The sequence below is a fragment of the Mytilus edulis genome, chromosome 4 (genome assembly GCF_963676685.1).
Source record: "Mytilus edulis chromosome 4, xbMytEdul2.2, whole genome shotgun sequence".
NCBI classification, from domain to species: Eukaryota; Metazoa; Mollusca; class Bivalvia; order Mytilida; family Mytilidae; genus Mytilus; species Mytilus edulis.
Window position 1 is genome coordinate 46,017,944 of NC_092347.1, and position 22,443 is coordinate 46,040,386.

Genomic DNA, 22,443 nt, shown 5'->3' on the forward strand with positions numbered 1-22,443 from the left:
GTGACTTGGAGTCAATTGCAGCTGCAGAGAAAAGAAAAACTGGAAACACAAAAATTGAAGATGAATTAAAATTTAACAGAATAAATTTTTCCTGTATTCACGGCCTGAGGTAAAAAGTTCTAAACAAAAGGCCCAATACATTATTTCTGATAAAGCAAAGGCCGATGCCAATTACCTTCTAGAAGCTTCGTTAATAAATAACAAAATATTTGACGAAAATGTAAACCTTCAGTGCATCAAAAAATATTTTACCCCTGATCGAAGAGTGGAAGCAACTTACAATTCGGATCAAGTAAAAAAGAGAATCATGCGAATGGACATGTAACAAATGTAAAAAAAAACCCTACACGATCAGGACTCTTTGGCCTGTGACTGTTGTTTGGACTTGCAACATTTGAATATGTAGAACTAGTTTACAGATACTGATTTTGAATCAGTGTGTATATTTAATTTGCAATGTTTATTAAGTATTATTAACTAATGAAATACAATTTGAAAATATTGTTTTTCATACTCTCCACTCGTTCTACATGAAATCCCCATATTATCGATAATTCCTTTATTTATATTTCTCGTTTTATTCCCGATTGATGGAATGTTATTATACAACCAGATGTGGGTACGCGTATCCTACGACTGGCACTTTGGCTATTCGTGTCCGCATGCGGGTACGCACAAACAGATGGACGAACGGTACGACGAGCAGATGGACGAACGAACAGACGGACGGACGGACGCATAGACCAGAAAACCTAATGCACATAAATGGGGCATTAAACAAATTAAATATTGTTTTAACAAAAATAAATGTCGTATAACTGTATAATCCGTCACGGCAATGACATTTTCCTAAAGGAAGTGTCTGTGCGTCCGTTCGTCCGTCTGTCCCGCTTCAGGTAAAGTTTTTGGTTGAGGAAGGTTAAAATTTTTGGTCGAGGTAGTTTTGAAGTGCAATCAACTTGAAACTTACTACGTGTATATGTTCCCTATGATATGATCTCTCTAATTTTAATACCAAATTAGAGATTTTACCCGATTTTCACTGTCCACTGAACATAGTCATGATAGTTAAGCAATGCAATTACACTTTACCAAAACCAAATGAATATTTATTATGCCCAACCTATGACAGTAGAGGGGCATTATGTTTTCTGGTCTGTGCGTCCGTTCTTTCGTCCGTTTGCCGACTGTCACGGTTAAAGTTTTTGGGCAAGGTAGTTTTTGATGAAGTTCAATCAACTTGAAACTTAGTACACATGTTCCCTATGATATGATCTTTTAAATTTTAATGCCAAACTAGAGTTTTTATCCTAAATTTCACGGTCCACTGAACATAGAAAATGATAGTGCGAGTGGGGCAATTTTATTTTCTACACCACATTTACGGATTTCGCATTTCTGTCTCCGTCATTTGGTCAACATTTTTAATCATTATTGCATTTCCTGTTAATAAAAATGCGTAAAATTATATTTCTCAAAGCAGACTAAACGGGAATTGGCTAGTATTTAGGCGCTAAGTGCAGTTGTCATCCTAAATACCTTTAGTTAAAATAATGTTTATGTTTATTCATTTGTAAAATTAGAAATGGGAAGTCGAGAAATAATAACATTGCAAATAGGTCATTATTCAAACTTTGTTGGAACACATTGGTGGAACATCCAGGTATAGATTTTGTTTGAAATAACTTCATGTATTGTGCATGTACATTAGTCCATATAATTATGACTTCTTGAAAGGCTATAAAAGTTTTTTTCTTTGACGCCTAACATCAAAAGCGTTGAGTATCGGTCAAGTTTGACCAAGAATTTGAATGTACTATATAAATGTGTTATAGTAGTCTCAGTGTAGATGTACAACTGTCAGGAAAGCGTTGACATTGGCGGATCCAGGGGGAACCCCCCCCCCCCCCATTTTTAAATTACACCTTATCGCTAATCCCGGCTGACCCGGCCAATTGAACTTTGACGCATACAACAATCACTTTTCCATTGTGGCGTCAGATATTTTGTTTTGTGACGTAAAAAATTTACGGGAACCTGTGTGATATCTAGTAATGGCGGACAAATAGCGATAAGGTGTATGGCTGGATCCGCCCCTGGTTGAAGCAAAAATTAAAAAAAACTTTCAAGACGTCATAATTACTTGGAGTACATGTACATATGATAAATTAAATGAATATTATGCACATTCGATATCTATGTGTCAAAGATACCAGGTAGGGCTTTGAGTGACAACCAAGAGAGCACCAATTCAGTTAGCAGTCAGGGGTGCTACTTAAACAAGTGATTTCAGAATCACTTCTTCAAGTGATTTTGCATTTTGGCTGTGAAATATTTTTAAAAAGTCTATAAATAGACACAGACTTTTTAAAATCCAGACTTCGCGAATAAGGTCAGTCCTCAGGATTTTACCACCAAAATTTTGCGTAGGACTGACACATTTTTAGTATTTCAATAAAACTAATAGTGAGGACCAGTAGATTTTCTTCACGGACCACCAGGGTAAAAAAGATTTCGCGAACTCTGAAAATCACTGACATGACTGAAACAAGTAATTTGAGAAGATCACTTCAATAAGTATTAATAACTTTTTCTTGATATTTTTCTCACAAGCTGGATTTTTTTATTTTTAAAAAGACAAGAATTCCATTGAAAAAACAACTATGTACATCTAGAAATTGTCTTTTGCTTGATAAGCCTGTCAGTTTTTACAATTTATTGAAAATATGCATTTTCTCTAATAATTTGTAGATCAAGACATAACCTTGAAGTATATCATTCTATCTCTAAAGAAAACCAATCAGGTTACCTAATATTGTTGACGTTTGTCTGATAGTCAGAGTAGTTAATGAATATTTGATTACAGAACAATTCCCAAGGGTACTTTTAAAAGCTTTAGCACACTAACTTACTGCCCAAGCGCACTGGTGAAGTTTATATCCATAGAAAAAGGGATAACTGATCTATGTAGGAAAATTATAGAAAAGTTTGTGAAAATATGGAAAATCAATGAAATTAGCATTTAAAGATCAAACATGTCAAAGGAAACACCAAAATCACTTAAATAGGTGATAACTGAATTTATCAAATCACTGAAATAGGTGATAATAAAATCACTTGTTTAAGTAGCACCCCTGACTGGTTTGTCCAAATAATAGTGATGTCTTGAAAGGCTGTTCTATTTTTTTTTACTCCTTAATTTCTGTATGGTGTTATATTTTGACAACCTTTCCCACAAATTTGTATAACATATGAGGATTGATGGTATGAACTATGATTGACAAGGAGACTATATATAGAGTTTGAATGAAGCAGATTTAGGCAACTTAATCTTGAGGTCACTGTATGTACAGCCTTCAAAAATGAGCAGAACCCATACTCTATTGTCTGTTTAAAAAGTTGACTTCTAAAGTCAAAAACAGAAGTGGACTTGTTTATGTCTGAGCTCTGACTGATTAGCCTACTCTTTTTCGAAATCTACAAGGGTGTCTTTAACGTGCAATAGATATGACTCTCTCTTAACACAGGTCAGCCATTTATCGTCCCCTTCCGATGGACTATCATCGTTTCCTCAAGACCATACTCGCAAAATGATGTCAAGGGAGAGCCAAAAATTGAGTTCCTGAAAATTTCATCCCAAATGGGAATTGAACCAGGAACCTTTGTGTTAGTAGTCTGATGCACTAATCACTACACCACGGCTCTTTGATAAAGTTGAAGTCTAATCAACTTGAAACTTAGTACACATGTTCCCCATGATATGATCTTTCTTATGTTAATGCCAAATCAAAGTTTTGACCCCAATTACATGGTCCACTGAACATAAAAAATGGTAGTGCAAAGTTCAGAATGTTCAGGTTAAAGTTTTGGTTTTAAGTTTTTAGTCAATGTAGTTTTTGATGAAGTTGAAGTCACATCAAGTTGAAACTTAGTACACATGTTCCCTATGATATGATCTTTCTTATTTTTATTCCAAATGAAAGTTTTGACTCCAATTTCAAGGCCCACTGAACATGCAAAATGATAGTGTGAGTGGGGCATTCGTGTACTATGGACACATTCTTGTTTTATACTGACAGAAAAAAATGTAAATGATTGATTATATAATCATGAAAGTGCATTACAAGCTTTGTAAGCCTATTTGGCAGGTTGAATATCATTTGGACTTAATATGAACATGATTATTTGTTATAATTCAGGTTCGCTTTAGTATTAAAAATAATCATTCATTGATTTGTCTTATAGTGTTATCCTGTATACATACATATGATACATTTTTTTTGGACATGTACATCACTTACACATACATGTAAATTTTGTAATTTATTTGAAAAATTTGTAGACATCTGAACTGTGTCAGATTGATGTTCATGAACTTCATAGTGTATACATGTACTTAACATTATTTCATTTTTTCTAGGAGTCATCATTTAATTATGATCCAACCAAAGCTTTAGAAGAGAAAGAAGTAAACCATGACATCTTGTGGAGAGAAGGACAGACTCTTAAAGTATTTATACATTTTAAAAATATAGTAAAAAAACACCCCATTTATGGGCATTATGTTTTCAGTCTGTGCATCCGTATGTTCGTCTGTCCATCTGTGTCGCTTTAGGTTAAAAGTTTTTGGCTGAGGTATTTTTTTTATGAAAGTACAGATGGGGTATCCATGTACTGGAGACACATTCTTGTTCTGATTGTTTTACATGTACATTGTAAGACAACTTTCGAGTTCGATGCATTTCCGTCAAAAACTCTGGTTTTAGTGAACATCATTCGTGCGTTTAGGGGCATCGTCACTTCCCTTCCAAAGTTGAGCGAGTGGTTGGAAAATTATAATACTATCTTGCGCGATTTATTCGACAAACTAAATTCTCATAATTGACAATCAGCACTGCTGTCATTAGGGAATTGTGATTAAGTACTTACAAAACCAAAATTATTTCTAGTTTATCCTGCACAATGACGATCACTCAGACGCTTGATGAACGCTAATAGTGCAGGGATACAGGCGACCCCCTCTATCTGGTAAATGACGTCACAAAGGCGTGCGGGTGACGGATGAACTCGAAAGTGGTCTATTACAATCATGTACATTGTAATTACAATCATGTACATTGTAATTACAATCATGTACATTGTAATTACAATCATGTACATGCACAGGGGAAACAAATAATCTGAAATAATTTATTTAATTTCAATCACTAATTATTCTGATAAAAAAACCGATAGCCTGATTTATTCTAAAAACCTTGTTTACAGTAACTGAAATTGAGCTTAAGACTACATATTCTGTTAATTTTTATACGCCCGTCAAAATTTTGACGGGACGTATTATGGTATACAAATGTCTGGTGTCTGTCTGTCCGTCTATCTGTCCGGCGTAAACATGTCGCACCGTAACTTGAGAACGACTTATTTTAATTTCATGAAACTTAATATAGTTGTTTTTTATGATGGTCAAATGATCTGTATACATTTTGGTGAAAATAAGATTTAAACTTTTTGAGTTACAGCACTTTGTAACTAAAACAGGGGGTGTGTTTTTTTTCACATGTCGCACCGTACAATTCTTGATTATTGCTTAAAACTTTACACACTTCTTAGGTATATTAATCTTAATATCTGTATACTTTTTGGTGATGATTCAAAATTTCATATTTGAGTTATTGAGTATTTTGTAAAAAAGGGGGAGGGTTTTTTACATGTCGCGCCATATCTCAAAAATGATTTATGATTATTGCTTAAAACTTTACACACTTCTTTGTTATACTAATCTAAAGATCTGTAAACTTTTTGGTGATGATTCAAAATTTCATTTTTGAGTTATTGAGTATTTTGTAAAAAAGGGGGAGGGGTTTTTTACATGTCGTGCCGTATCTCAGAAACAATTTATGATTATTGCTTGAAACTGTACACACTTCTTTGATATATTAATCTAAAGATCTGTATACTTTTTGGTTTGATTCAAAATTTTATTTTAGTGATATTTGTGAGAAAAAAAACAGGGTGGGGGGGTTTCACATGTCCCGCCGTGTCTCAAAAGCAATAAATGGTAATTGCTTAAAAATTTCTCAGAAACTATTTATGATTATTGCATAAAACTTCCACACAAGACGTTGGGCGTATCATGTGCTCATGGTGCAGCTGTTTTATTAATTGATGCAGAAATCCTGCATTCTAATATGGTAAATTTATTGTTTAGAATAATCTGTTAATTACTTTGTACATGTACATGTATGTTGGTTTCAGGGAGAAATCACTTTTACACCAAGACTTATTGCATTTGATCTGAAAGGAAGTTTAAAGACACTGAAACAAGAAGGAATTCTATATGATTTAAACTCACAGGAGGAAGTCAAGTGGTAAAATTATTTTTAATTTAAGATTATTTCACTATAGCTATATGGGACATGTGATGATTTGACTTTAAAAATATGGTTGCATCCCTTTTCTGTTCATTTTACATGATTTACATGATATGAGGATAAACATCTTCTCAATTAATTGTCTGAGAATTTATTGATTTCAGTTAATAGATTCAAAAGTATTAGTAACCATTAAACCTTATGCTGTGTTATAAAAAGTAATTACTGAAACATTGTTTTCATTGTTCACAGTGTTAAATTAAAATGTGTTAATTGGTATTACTATCTTTTATTAATAGTAACTTACTTACAATATTGAGAAGTGGTACTTAGAAACTGAAATTGAAATTAGGGAGATATAAAATTATTCCTAGACATATACGTCTATGCGAATGCAGCAATATGATATAATAAAAGAAGATGTGGTATAATTGCCAATGGGACAACTCTCCACAAGAGACCAAAATGAGTTGTGTTGAAAATGGGTACCACTTCATACTTGTATGTCCAGCTTACAGAACTGTGAGACAAAAATATTTGCTAAAATATTATTGTTCTTGGCCAAATAATTTAAAACTTTTTCATTTGCTTCAAGCAAAATCAAAGTCAATCACAATTAAACTGTGTAACTATTTGAAATATGCTTGGAAAATTACATCATGTTTTATGAAATAATTGTACTTTTATTATATTTATGTATCGTTCTCTGCTATTTGTTGTTTTGTCACATTGTATATACTTGTTTATGTATTGCCATAGCATGTTATTTATGCTTTGGCAAATAAGATACACATTCATTTCATTCATATCTTAATGTATTAGTACTATCTCTTGTGTTCACTTCACAGGGGAGGAGATGTGAACCTTCATCAGTCAGTACCAGTTCCAAAGAACCAGTATTTACAGGATCTGGCAGCCAAGGTACAGCTCATGAAATATTAATTGTTGAATTGTGTTAACTAGACAGTGGTTAGTAGAATTCTTAAATTTTTTCTTCCAACTGACTAGATCATGCATTTGAAGATATATTAAAGAGAAATTTCTTTTTTTTTAAATGACTCAAACATATTTTTCCTGGATTATGTATGTCAAGATGAACTAGGAATTAATGCATGCAAAACAAAGTACAATTTTCCTATAGGCTTGAATGCAGAATTTGTCAAAACCATAAAATCAATTATCCTCATTTCAAAAAGTTTTTCCATCAAAAACATGAATCCACAGTGTTCAAAATCAGTTTTGCAATATGCAGTGGAACCTGTGTAATCCGACACACTGGGGGACCTGAAAATAATGTCGGATTAAGCAGGGTATCAGAATACTCAGGTTTTTTCTGCCTCAAATTTCAGGTTTATCTAACGAAAGATTTTGGACACTTTTTAAACACTTAAGTGTCTATTTCAATTGATTCAATTAGTTTATGTGAAAGATTTGAACTGATGTAGTCATTAAAACGATCTGATTCAAGCTTAAATAAGAAAAATCTATCAAATATGCAAAAAAAACGTCACTTTTCAGTTGGTTTTTGTCAAAAATGAAAGTGGCCGCATCCGTGTTCATCCTCAACCTTTATATATGTTATGTATTATCATAAAATACAATATGCATTTCAATATTATGAATGAACACGAATGTGGCCACTTTCATTTAAGTTGGAAACCATCTAAAATTTAACTAAAATGCTAAAATTGTGAAGATTTCAGTAATTTAGCATGACTTAATGATGTTATTACCCGATATATATGCATTGTTGTGTCAAAAACAGCCCATATTTGTGTAGCAGAATCATTCTTCTTTCCAATAAATAACTAAAAGATTACATTTTCACAATTATGTAAAACTGCTATATTTTGGGGCCAAAAGGGGTCTTACTGAACCTACTCCTTTGTATGGTCCCAAAATATGTTATCTTTGCAGAAAAAACCTGAGTATTCTGATACCCTGCTTAATCCGACATTATTTTCAGGTCCCCCAGTGTGTCGGATTACACAGGTTCCACTGCATATTGCAAAACTGATTTTGAACACTGTGGATTCATGTTTTTGATGGAAAAACTTTTTGAAATGAGGATAATTGATTTTATGGTTTTGACAAATTCTGCATTCAAGCCTATAGGAAAATCTCCTTTGTCGGTTAAAACAGGATGTTGGAATACACAGGATTCGGCAGGTTACACTGTAATACATTAGTTGTAGCTGTAGAAATTTAAGAGTATGGGAATACAATCTCATTTCCAGTCTAAATTTTTTATGTTTTTTTAGGAGAACACAGTACCAGAAGATACTGATCAAGGGGAAGGCGATGATATTCCTGGTATATACAATTTAAATGCTTAAAAACCGGTCTTGAATATTTTGTCAATAAGGCCATACAAAAAAGTATGTGTGTTTACTGTACACCTACCTACCCTAATTTTTTGTCCCATACCCTAAAGTTTTTTGGCCATTTTTTTATTAAGCACTGTTGAAGTCGCAATGTTGCTCCCATAGACTCAATGTAAAAAAAATATTAAAAATAAAAAAAAAATCCTACAGCATGTGACAGTAAACACACATACTTTTTTGTTTGGCGTAAGTTCTTAAAAAGTAGATCTGTTCTTAGTGTTTCTTAAATAACAGAATGAAGTAATCATACATTGTCATAGGTGTGATGTAAATTATTCACACACAATTTTTATACTGAATATGTGCCTATTATTTTGCAGATGTGTGAAATCTATCTTCAAAATATTTTACTAGTTGATTCAATCTTAGATTCAAGTGTAGATAACATTTTCATTCTATTTTAACATTCACAATTGGTGTGAAAAGAATATCTCTAGAGTCTAGACAAATCTTTGTTCTTGTCAAATGATTTGTCGAAATTTCAATTATGACATCAAATGTTCTTGTTTTCTTCTGAAGTTTCTATTGTGACATCATGAAAAAAGTTGACCATGCCTTATGATTTCACATATAAAGAACACTTTTTTTCTGCAAATCTTTGAAATGGAGAGATAAACATTGTTTTGTTAAAGTTATAACCCTCACTATATCTAGTGTATTAGGATATTTGCTCCACTGTCAACAGTTAAATTTTAAATACTTAAAAAGCTCATCAAGACTCACGCTTCCAAGTGGAGAAATATCTTATTAAACGCACTTGATACAGTGGTCTTAATTTCAATAAATGCAAATTATCCATAATCAGGCAATTTTTAATAAACGTATTTACAATTTTGGTCTTTAGCTGTATTTTGCCTCCGAATGACCTTATATCACCTCCGAATAACCTTTTGACGTCAAGCAACAATCATTTCTTAGTTGTGACGTCAAATGTTTTGAATTATGATGTCAAAGTTTACGGGAACCTGTGTGATTTTATGTAATGGCAAAAAAATTTGCATACAAGTGTAAAAACGTCTATAGTACAATCTTCTAGACTACATATCTTATTAATGATAAATAAACTAATCATAGAAATCAGGATTAAAATTTATATATATGCCAGACGGGCTTCTGAATTAGACTTATTTATGCTTTTAGAAACGTTATTTTTTATAAAATACATGAAGCGTATAATTTGAATATTTCAGATGATATTTCTGCTAAAGAAGAGGAGGTATTTGGTAGAAAGCTGTATGATTTAGATAATTCAGTGAGCGTGTGGTCAGATTTCTTGAAAGTTCATATCCATCCAAAGTCAACGCACATCATCAATGAATATACCAAAGATAGGTAATAATAGTATATATATTAGGAAGGTACCAGAAAGGTAATAAAAGTATATATATTAGGAAGGTACCAGAAAGGTAATAAAAGTATGGTGAAGAGTTGTCTCATTGGCAATCATACCACATCTGCCTATTTTTATACCTGTATTTAGGTTACGAATGAGTACAGGTTCCTAAAATTATAACATTGTTTAATTTATGTGAAGACCTCTTGTTTTCACAAAAAATATTCAGTTGTTAGCTTATTCTGTATTTTGTACATTTCTTTCTCATGGTTATCAATTAATGAAGAAGATTTCAAATAAGTCAATAACCACATAAAAAATGCAATTTTTAAATTTCACTTACTTACTTTCATAATGCAATAAAAAGCATTAAAGAACAGCTGATAGCATCTTTTTATTAAAGTCCTTGATTAATAAATATTTACATAAAGAGAAAAAAAAGATTTATGCCTGCTTCATAGATCTGAAAAAGGCTTTTGATTCAGTATGGAGAACTGCTTTACTTTATAAATTAGGTAAAATGGGAGTTGGCAAGTCTTTTTATAGAGTTATAAAACAACAATACTTAAATACTAAATCATCTTTAAAATATAAAGATTATGTATCAGAATATTTTAATATTGCTAGAGGGGTTAAACAGGGAGACACACTAAGTCCCACTTTATTTAATGTCTTTATAAATGATATTGTAAAAAATTTTGAGGGAAATGATTCAAGTCCCCTTAAACTTATAAATAGTAAGGTAGGATGCCTTCTTTTTGCGGATGATCTTTTAATCCTGTCAGAATCAAAAGAGGGTCTACAAAACAGTTTAAATAACGTTAAATTATATTGTAACAAATGGCAACTCTCTTTGAATACAAACAAAACTAAATCCATGATTTTTAGTCAGTCAAAACATAAAAGTGAAACATCACATATTTACTATGAGAATAAAGCCATAGAGAGTGTAACAGAATATTCATTTTTGGGAATGTTGATAAAATGTAATGGAAATTTATCACAAAGTACTTTAGAGCTGACAAAAAAAGCAAAAAAAGTATTTTTTGCAATAAAATCATATACTAAATCATTGAATAATCTACCTATAAAAGTAGCAAATAATCTTTTTGATTCTTTAGTAAAACCAATTATGACCTATAATTCAGAAGTAACATATTTGGATACATATATTTCTTTTCATCGAGCCAAAAGCAGAGCCTTAACTTCAGGAAAAGAAATTAATCAACTTGATTTTATAGACAAAACCCCCATAGAAAATATGCATCTTAAATTTTGTAAATCTACTCTAGGGATAAGAAAAAATGCATCCAATTTAGGAGCAAGAGTTGAATTAGGAAGATTGCCTATAGAATGTTTTATTAAAACACAAACCCTTTTATATTTAGCTAGACTATATAATAATAATATTAATCCATTGTTAAAGGAAGCTTTTTCTCTAGCACAGTCTCTAGATTTGACAGGAACTTACTCATGGTATACATATGCTAAAAATGTTGTTAAAGAGACTAACGTTGACCTTAATATTCTTTCTACTTGTAAGGACATAAAAGATGTAAATAAAATAAAAAACGATATAAAGTTAAAAATGAAAAATAGATATGAAGATTTAATTCAAAATAAATTTCAAAACATCGATGATAAAAGTAAATTTTTTCTCTATAAAAAACTTAAAAAAGATTACAAACTAGAATATTATCTAAATACATCTAATTTTCAGATAAGGAGATTAATCACTAAATTTAGAATAAGTGATCACTCCCTCTTGATTGAAAAGGGGAGATATTTTAAAATCCCAAGAGAGGAACGTCTTTGCCATAAATGTAAAATACTAGAGGATGAGAAACATTTTTTACTATATTGTGAGTATAATAAAACTCTAAGAAATGAATTTTTTCATCACATATGTACAGAAAATAATAACTTTAATAATTTAAATGAAGAAGAAAAAATTCATTATTTACTAAATCCATCATCGCCTTTACAAACAAATAAGTTAGGATCCTTCTTGAAAAAGTCATTAGAACTGAGGGCAGGGGACTCTTAACAACTTGTTTGTTGTTATAAATTTTAATGCTGTTGATATTTTGTATGTTTAATATGTATGTATATATGTTTATTGTGTTTATTGTATTAATATATGTTGGTCACAAACTGTAAAGTTTATATGACAATAAAATATTTGATTTGATTTGATTTGATTAAAAAAATTAACATCCACCCATGCCCTGTAAGTCTAACATACATTTAAAGTATGTTTTAGGAAAAGTCAAAGTTCCATCTGAGAGTTTGAAATATAAATACATTGAAAAGATCGATATAATCGATGAGCTTACAAGCAACTAACAGCATTGATTTGAAAAGCCAACTTTGCTTCATTTAATTGTAACCGAATGTTTTTTTTTAAAATTTTCTATAAAATCACATTTTTAAAAGATCACTGAGCACTGAATGGAAATTGACCTTAGAAATTAAAAGTCAAAGAAATCGACACAATATGTAAGGCAAAATAATTGAAAGAATTGGTTGCCTGTTCAATTTAATTTGTAATTTAAAATATTTGAAGAATCAATTTGCCACCAAACAACTATACTACATTATCTTTTGTAGTGAGATAGACAAATTTGACATATTTGGTTGTGGAAAGTCTGTACTATCTAACTATGAAACCAGATCAGAGATGGAGGATCGTATTCACTTCTTTACAGAAGAATGTGATAGCTTACAGGTATACTAGTAGTTGCATAAATATTTGTTTTAAATCTTATATTATACAAATAAAATGTGCTTAATTTATTGGAGTATAAATTTTGACATTTTTAGAGCTTAACCTGTTGGCAAGTCTTTGCACTTTGCATGTGAATCTTAGCTTTTGTAAGACTAAAAAGTGATAAAAATTATCAACTAGGAGTTGATGAAGTGTTCGTAATATGTATCATATATATTTCAGGGTTTTCATATCCTAGAGGATAACTTAGATAGTAATATATATTATATATATTTTAAAGTTCCATATCCTAGTAGATACATTTGATAGTAATATGTATTATATATATTTTAGGGTTTCCATATCCTAGTAGATACCTTTGATAGTAACATGTATTATATATAATTTAGGGTTTCCATATCCTAATGGATACCTTTGATGGGTTTGGAGGTCTAGGAGCGGGTTTGTTGGAGTACTTGAGGGATGAGTTTGATACCAAGTCATTGATGACCTTTGGTTTGACGCCTGCTGATTTACCAGATAGTGTATGTTAGACTATTATAAATACTGATTTTCTTATTATTATTGATCAATCAGTGATATCTAGATAAAACATAATATATAAAAAAAACTTTGATTTTAACATTAAATAATGTGCTACCGTATAGCTGGCTATTTTTTGTGGGAATTAAATTTTCACTTATTTTTCGTGAATACAACAAAACTGCCAAAATAAATTATGCCAATTTAAAATGGCACATGCAAAGGTATTGATAAATGTTTTGAATCCACCAAAATTTTGTATACCTTATTCTATGAAAATCGTGAAATTACCCACAAAAATAACCCACTATACTGTAACCCAGATAAGAGGTGGGGGTGTTATATACATTTTTCAAACTTGTAATAGCTCTCATACCTTAAATCTATCATTTGATATTAATGAAATTTACATCAAAGGCATATAAAAACAAATGTCTCAGACTAGTTTGGCAGGGCCAACTGTAGATTTGAAAGGATTCTCTTTCTTATCGTAAATCCACTGGTAAAATAAAGTCAACTGAGTCAATCTGCTTTACAGAAACTAAATGTCGAAAAGAAAGTTAAAATCAACAAAATATAGAGTCTGTATTTAGATTATGTTGCAAACCTTGTAGGTACTGCTTATCATGCAGTCTTCAGAAATAAAGAGGTTATGATTAGTTATCACACAGTTATATACAAGTACAAGTTGTGGTTAGTCATAATTACTCCAATGTAAAGAAAGGTCCGCAGCTTTACAATGGTAAAGTTTGTATTTTCAACCCACAATGCCCGTTTTGTGTTTGAATTATAGTTGAAAATAGGAATAACAAAAAATAACCTACAGCAAAATAGACCATACCAATGATGAACATCCAAATCCTTAGTAATGAGAGATCTTCATACAAAGACGATAAACAACAAATAAAACATGGACCAGATATCTTGACTTGGTACAAAAGCAAAATGTGTTTGGGTTAAAACAGTTTTACATGCACATATATACCCCCTCCCCCTTTTGCCCATCAAAAAGAAATGTTATTGAGGTAAAACACACAATTATTGAATGCAGGTGCTTTACCATGGCAACCAAATATATATGTATAGAATTTAGCATGGTATTGAAAATAACAGATTGTATTTGTATTTTCAGGCTCCCCATGAGAGAGCAAACAGGATTTTAAATTCAGCTATAACCTACAATAGCTGTAGCACATACAGTTCTTTATTCACTCCTCTGTCTTTAGCATCAACTTTGTGGAAGAAAATGGGACCTCTTGTAACATTTCCATATTTAGATTACAAGGTATGTATTCAATACTTCAATATATGGTTCAATTTAATATACTTTTTCACTTTAATGCAATAGTATACAAAGGTAAGACCTTCTTACCTTGGCACCTGAAAATTAAGAACTTACATTGTGGAGAATATTTTAGTCGTGGCATATTTTGTTTATTATGAATAGGATATATTAGCAAGAAAAATTTGGTATGGGGCATATAATAGATCAGATGGACCAATGTGTTAAAATTTTACTAGCATGCCTAACTGGCTTAGGTGCGTTTTATTTGGGGGGTGGGGTGCAAAATTCATATCAAAAGTGTAGTATATGTAAATGTAGGTAATGCATTTCAAACCTAGAACTGTAAATCAGTTTGTCAAATGATTTTCCTGTCTTATTTTTTTTTTTAAATGTATCATCACAATCTTTGTTCTCTATTTTTAGTCAATACCATACCATACAAGTAGTATACTAGCTGCGGCATTAGACACAATGTCTTTACCTTACAGGAGTACTGGTCACATGGATCTCAGAGATCTCACAGATAGTCTCAATTCATTAGGTAAAAAGGTTTGTATCAACAGTTAGAAGGAAATGTATTAAGGGGGCTCGCTGGTATAAATGAACTTTATCATATAAAAATAAGGGGTCACCGTTAATTTAAGCTCACAATCTGCCTTTGAAAGAAGCATACAATTTTGTACAGGTACTTTTTTTCTGTTGAACTTGATGAAGAAATAAAGGTAAAATTGAAACAAAAAGGAGCTAAATTACAGAAATTGCTTAAATTTTACAATACATGCAATAGTTTAGTTTGAGTACAGCTTATTTGAAAAAAATAATAAAAAATATAGGTCACCAATGAGTTAAAAAAGATATTTCAATTTTGATGCCAAAAAATGGCATTATTGCACCAAGGGAGATAATTTGGAGCTTTTTCAATGACAAGTTCATTTTAAAAATGATAAGTTCATTTTAAAAGTCATCTGGGTACAAAGCGAATTGATTTTTTGGGGTTGATTTTTGTACCATATGATAGAGTAACAACTAATAAAGTAATAAATACCTGAAAAATAAAGTATCACTAAACCATGAAGTAATAACATAAAAATGAACTATTATGAGATGTCTTGTTTAAAATTTGATGTCTTTCAAATATAACCACTAAATTCTGCAATTTCAAGCATTTAAGCTATTTTGTCTTAAGTTTGAATAAAGTGACAGTCATTTCCTGTCAACACTGTACCTTATCCAGGCTATAGCTGAACAATACAATATACCATTATTTGCATGTAAAGAATATACTGGTTTCAGGGGAGATCGGTAATACCAAAACAAGTTCCTTACTTGTGAAAATTTACCAAATTCTGAAAAACACGGCACTTTTCAAAAGATGTCACAAACTACATCTAAATCACCTGTTGTTACATGAACTATATATATATATATATATATATATATATATAGCTAAATGTATTGTTTTAATGAAACTAAAAAATAGATATAAATTTGAATTTTGAATTATCAGTCCAAATTTCAGTAAAAAGGTATGGTGTTTTTCGTTATCATTGATACTTATTTTGTTGGATTGCAGAAATCTCAGATACTTGATTAATGGGGTTATACCAAAATTAGCTTACAACCCTATAGGAAGTTTGTATTTTTTTTTAATAATTGTATTGATATTCATGTTTCATTCTACCTATGAAATTCACAAAAAATAGAATCCCACTAATGGATCTACCAAGAATGACCTTTATCAGACAATAATTAGTTCCAATAACATAAAAATGGTACAATTTGTATTCAATGAATCTGTTTAAACCAAACTCTGACTGAATTGAAACATTTCTAATCTCAATTTAGTCCAAAGTCCTTTTACATCAATATCAATACATGTTGTATCTGTCTAAACCAACTCCTATAAAGGAACTTACGGGGGATTCATTATAATTAGTTGGATACTAATTTTTTCGTGGTTTTTGTGGATACAGGGAAAACACGAATTTTAAAAAATGTTCAACGAATTACAAGTTTGCTATAGGATGATATACAGATTTTTGAAAAACCATGAAATCAAATATCGACGAAAGTGCAAGTTTTCCTCAATCCACAAAAATTTGTAATCACAAAAATACATGACTCCACAGTAATTGATTCTGTTACTATGGCTAACGTATTACATGTAAACATTTTACAACATTTGTTTCCTTCACTACTTAAGATATTTAAACTGAACTTATTCTTCAGTCATTATACATGTTTAAGAGTTTAGTTTAGACAGTTTTTGCTATATATAGGATATAATGAATGAAATATAAGGTTGAATTAAAATATATTTTCTTTATTCATTCTGTATTCCATGTTTGGAGGAAGTCTCAATGAAAAGAAGCCTGCAGAATTCCTATATAAGTAAGACTGGATATATTTATTTTTGATTCAATATCACAATGACAGAGTTGAGGAAAATTACCTTTTGACATTAATTTTTGTTGTTGAATTAATTTTGAACACTATTTCAGGACAAAATCTTTATTGGGTAACAGGATTAAGGATAAAAATGTAATAACATTAATTTTCACATTTCAGGTGGCATCCTTAAATGCAGCATTACCTTTTCCTATGATTGGTAACGGTCAAGTAGTTCAATCCATCCTGTCATTAGAGGACAATTTACCCTGGTCATCTCTCACACCACATGTGACTAACCAGTCCAATCCATTTATGCAGTCAGTTGTTTCAAGAGGTATTACAGATCTAAAGCTTAAGAGGTAAATTACTGAATAATGTAAATATACTCGAGGGAATTATAGGGCCTGCCTTGGAAATTCAAAACTCTTGAGGGAATAATAAGGCCTTGGAAATTCAAAACACATTAGGGAATAATAAGACCTTGGAAATTAAAAACTTCAAAAACATGACAGTTGTTGATTAAAATCTTCAACCTTCAAGAGCACCTGTGTTCACCCCCTGTGGATTCATTTATTTACAGGGAAACCAATTTTTGCGGATTGCAGAAACCTTGCATTTTCGTGGATATGTGATTTCGTGTTTCTGCCCAAATCTGGATACAATTTTGGAGAAATTTGTATTTCTTTGAACATTTAAACTTGTGGTTCACCTGTACCCACAAAAATTGGTATCCAATGAATAATAATGAATCCACAGTAGTCAGCTATAAAAGGCCCTGAAATTACAAATGTAAAACAATTCAAATGAGAAAACTAATAGCCTATTTAATGTACAAAACAAATAAATAATGAAAAACAAATATGTAACATAACAACCAATGAATTACAGGCTCCTGATTTGGGACTGTCACATACATACAGAATGTTGAAAGAATAAACATGTTACAGGGATCCCGACCCTGCTCTAACTTGAGTCAGTGGTGTTGCAGTACAACATAAGAACAAACTATACAAATTTCTTGAAAAAGTCTGAAAATACCAATATTTAAAAATTTTATGTAAAAACAGCACTGAATTATTGAAGACCTCAACCATTCCAAGTTACCAAGCCTCAAACAAAGGAGTTGATATTTTTCTGACATTGATCTTATATTATTTATTTCAGTCCGTTACCTTATTCAAAGACTCCAAATGAATATAGTTCCTGTTATTCAGTAGATGATGTCCTACAGAGGTATCTAGAAACCAAATTCCAATCAACTTTCAGGTAAATATTTATTTATGTATAACTGTGGATTCCTTATTTTGTGTTGGATAACAATTTCAGTTGATTTAGTGGGTACAGGTAAACCACGAAATTGAATGTTCAAAGAATGACAAATTTTCAGTACGCATGTATGCAGGTTTCAGCAAAACACACAGTATGTATGTAGGACTCAAATCTATGGTGGGTTCCAGATGGTAAATGTGACGTAGCAAACACCAAGCAAATCACAATTCTATAGCAATTTTTGGTTTTCTTCAAATCCATGGCAGATTTGGATGCTATGAAACTTTTGTCACAATTGAATAACATGAAAAGTCAAAGCCACTGTGAACGATTTTCTTATATATCTTCTTCCTGATGTTGCTCTCAACCTTAATTGTACGAGTTTTTACTGTGCATTTTGATTTGCTTCCTGCTGTTTTGTGTTTATTTCTTTTTCCATATGATTTTTTTAATTTTCTGTTAGATGTTACATATAACAAAAAGCATTTTGTCAGCTATACTACAGTGACTACCAGTACTATTGTAGCAATACTTGAGATTTTGAAATAAATGAAAAATATGTCACAGATTTCTAATACACATTCACATTATTTTCCTCTATGTCTATGTCCAATAACTGTATTGTTCGAGTAATAGGGATTTTTTTCCCTCTTGAAATTAAATCTTATTTTAAACAAAAGAATCTTACAAATTGGGCCAAAAGAAATGTTTTTCAGGTTTCCATTCTGACCTTATTGTTTTATGCTTAAAAATGTGTTTCCATAAAGTTTTTGTTGGCACTTTTGGTAGTGATACTAGAACATGTAGAATATTAGTTGATTACACTGGATCCGGAGATAAAAAAAAATTGAGCAATAGTCCAGTCAATCTAGCATAAATTTGACCCTAACCTTGAAGTAATTGCAACAGAAGATTTTTAAGTTTTAATCTTTAGCATTATATCCCTTATATACAAAGAAAAAAGTTTCATAAAATCTAACTTGAGAAAAACTAAAAAATCACGATTTAAAAATTCCTATGGAGATTTGCATTGATATGGGAGATAACTCTGCAAAAAATATCAATAAAAATTGATGCAAAATTACAACTTTACCCCTTTTATTTAACAGAATGATCCTTGATATTTTAGCTGTCTTTAGAATACAAAAAAACAACTCTAAAGGTGTTTTATTATCTTTTATCAAGCTACTACCTAGATTTCATAATTCATTAGTTGACCATTTATCAGATTTTTCAGCATGTCAAGGTAAAGAATCTTAAATTGAATAAAACAAATTAAACATATATTCTTCTTTAAACAAGGTAGATGCTGAGCAAATATAATTTACAGATATAAACAATTCCAAATATTCATATTGTATTTTTTCAAAATGGTCTCAAAAATAAAAATACCCATAACACTTCAGTTTGTACATTTCATGAGTAGAAGATTATATAACTTAGTCAAATACGATCTTATAACCCCATCAAAGTATCATACTTTACCCGAAGTTTAAGAAAATCAACCAAAAACTGACAAAAAAAAGACGAATTTTTGCAGCATTATCTCCCTTTCAAATGTTAATTTCCATGCTGTTTTTGAGTTTCCTCAAGTTAGATTATTTGGGGCTCAATGCTATAGATTAGAACTAAAACATTTTCTGTTGCAATTAGTTTGAGTTTTAAACTTAGTTTGACTGGACTACAATTTCATAAAAAGAATTCTACCAACCTACTTTATTTTTTCTAAATTAGGAAACCATGAACTCATGTATTTATTTGACCTGATGTAATGTTTTATTTTTCAGTGCCAGAAGTGTTTGTCGTTTAAACCTTGACGTGTTACCTCCCTTTCCAAACATTTTCAGTAGAAATATAGACAGCAATGGATTTTTATCTCCTGTTCTTAGACACCTCAAACAAGGTAAGTTCTCATCTCAGGAGACATTTCTGCAGTGTATAAAGTAAAATTCATTGGAAAAGTAAAAGTTGTACTAATATAAAAAAGAAGATGTGGTATGATTGCCAATGAGACAACTATCCACAAAGACCAAAATGACACAGACATTAACAACTATAGGTCACAGTACGGCCTTCAACAATTAGCAAAGCTCATACTGCATAGTCAGCTATAAAAGGCCCCGATAAGACACTGTAAAACAATTCAAACGAGAAAACTAACGGCCTTATTTATGTAAAAAAAATGAACGAAAAACAAATATGTATCACATAAACAAACGACAACCACTGAATTACAGGCTCCTGACTTGGGACAGGAACATACATAAATAATGTGGCGGGGTTAAACATGTTAGCGGGATCCCAACCCTCCCCCTAACCTGGGACAGTGGTATAACAGTACAACATAAGAACGAACTATAAAAATCAGTTGAAAAAAGGATCAGATGGACAAAAATAAGCTTACTACCATATTTCCCTTGCTAAATATTTAATGAAGCCTATTTAATTTCCAGACTTCTATACCCAGGTAGGAAAAATAAAAGCTTGAGGATATTGTATAAAATTTGTATTTAAAGTCATGGTTAAGCTTAAATCATGACTATTGGGTGTTCACTTGGAAATTGTCTACTGTTCTTGCCATTTTCAATTGAATAACCTTAGCACTAATACTACCTAATAAAATAAATTACCAGAACTAAATCACTAGCAAAACATCATCATTTTGGTTAGTTAAAACCAGAAACATCTTAAAATAATTACTTGACTGACTATTTTTACTCAATACACAGATTTACAGCATGATTAAAACTGGAAACCATAATAAATAAAGGGCAGCTACTGTGAGAGACAATCTACAATTCAACTCTGTATTTTCTGTTTTGTAGGAGTAGACAGGATACCAGTTATGACATCTTTACAGTCTAGTCCAGACATTCACCAGTTAACACAGACTTTACATACGGAGGCATCTAAACTTAACATTAAAAAACATTCAGCCTATATAGAGGCAGGACTTGAAGAAGATAATTATCTAGAAATCTTACAAGAGTTATCTGATCTTGATTCATGTTATGTGAAAAAAATGGAAAGCTTGTGATATTTTTTATTGCTTTTTTGCCAGCTTTTACTATGAAACTATTTGTAGAACTTGGACTGTTAGTTTTATAAAAACACCCAATGTAAAAGTTTTATATATTTTATTCATCAGTTTACTAAGCAAATAGTAAAGACAATTATAATAACCATATAAAAATACAAATTATTACAAAAATATTTAACATACAAAACTAATATCAAATGGTTAGAATACTCTTTCTCTAAAAACAATAACAAAAAACATATTTATGTGTAAACAAGATTTAAAATTGAGAATGGAAATGGGGAATGTGTCAAAGAGACAACAACTCGACCATAGAAAAAACAACAGCAGAAGGTCACCAACAGGTCTTCAATGTAGCGAGAAATTCCCGCACCCAGAGGTGTCCCTCAACTGGCCCCTAAACAAATATATACTAGTTCAGTGATAATGTACACATTAGGAAATGAATGACGAACATATACAAATAGGATAATATGATTAAAAAAAAACATCCAAACTGTGATGTTTAATCCAGTCTGTGATGTTGAAATACATGTTAATATTCAGCAGCAGCATCAACAATTCATCATTTTAGAATAATGCATTTGATTTTGGGTAATATTTACTAAACTACACCAAAAATGTGATTGGCTGATAACATTCTAAACAATGCTTATCCAGCCTATAATACAAATTATTTCCATTTTTGATTATAAAACAGTGATATTTGACACAATCTTTAAGATTCTGTATTAACAGTAGGTGTGCAATTCATACATATCCTCATCTTTCATTGGCTGCAAGATGAATCACCTGATTATATTGGATGTTTCTAATTTATGTATAAGCAAGATAAGAAAAGAATTATTAGCTCAACATCCAAATAAAATGACAATATTTTTAAACATTGCTGTACTTGTAGTTAAAGGTCAAGGTTTAAAAAACTTGCCTTTTGTTATACTGCTGTTATATTGAACAAACTATTATGTTGATGTTTGACTTAAGGTGGTACCTAACACTACAGGGAGATAACTCTGTAAAATCAGCTAAACGTTTTCAATGATCAAAATAAGTGTTTGTCAAACTGTTATATAACCAGTGTAATTTTTCTGATAAAACGGTTGGTTCAAATTTTTTGAAA

General features: G+C 31.0%; 1 protein-coding gene across 1 annotated transcript; it reads left to right on the forward strand.

Moving 5' to 3' along the window:
• The first annotated feature begins 1,408 nt into the window (after window positions 1-1,408).
• LOC139519818 (protein misato homolog 1-like) lies at window positions 1,409-21,408 on the forward strand. The gene is made up of 14 exons (XM_071312093.1): window positions 1,409-1,663; window positions 4,421-4,510; window positions 6,256-6,368; window positions 7,220-7,292; window positions 8,633-8,684; window positions 9,946-10,087; window positions 12,699-12,816; window positions 13,206-13,340; window positions 14,471-14,623; window positions 15,047-15,172; window positions 17,192-17,373; window positions 18,179-18,280; window positions 20,071-20,186; window positions 21,109-21,408. Exons 1-14 carry the CDS (start codon window positions 1,586-1,588, stop codon window positions 21,318-21,320), a joined length of 1,692 nt encoding a protein of 563 aa, XP_071168194.1. The 5' UTR covers window positions 1,409-1,585; the 3' UTR covers window positions 21,321-21,408.
• Window positions 21,409-22,443: the final 1,035 nt, after the last annotated feature.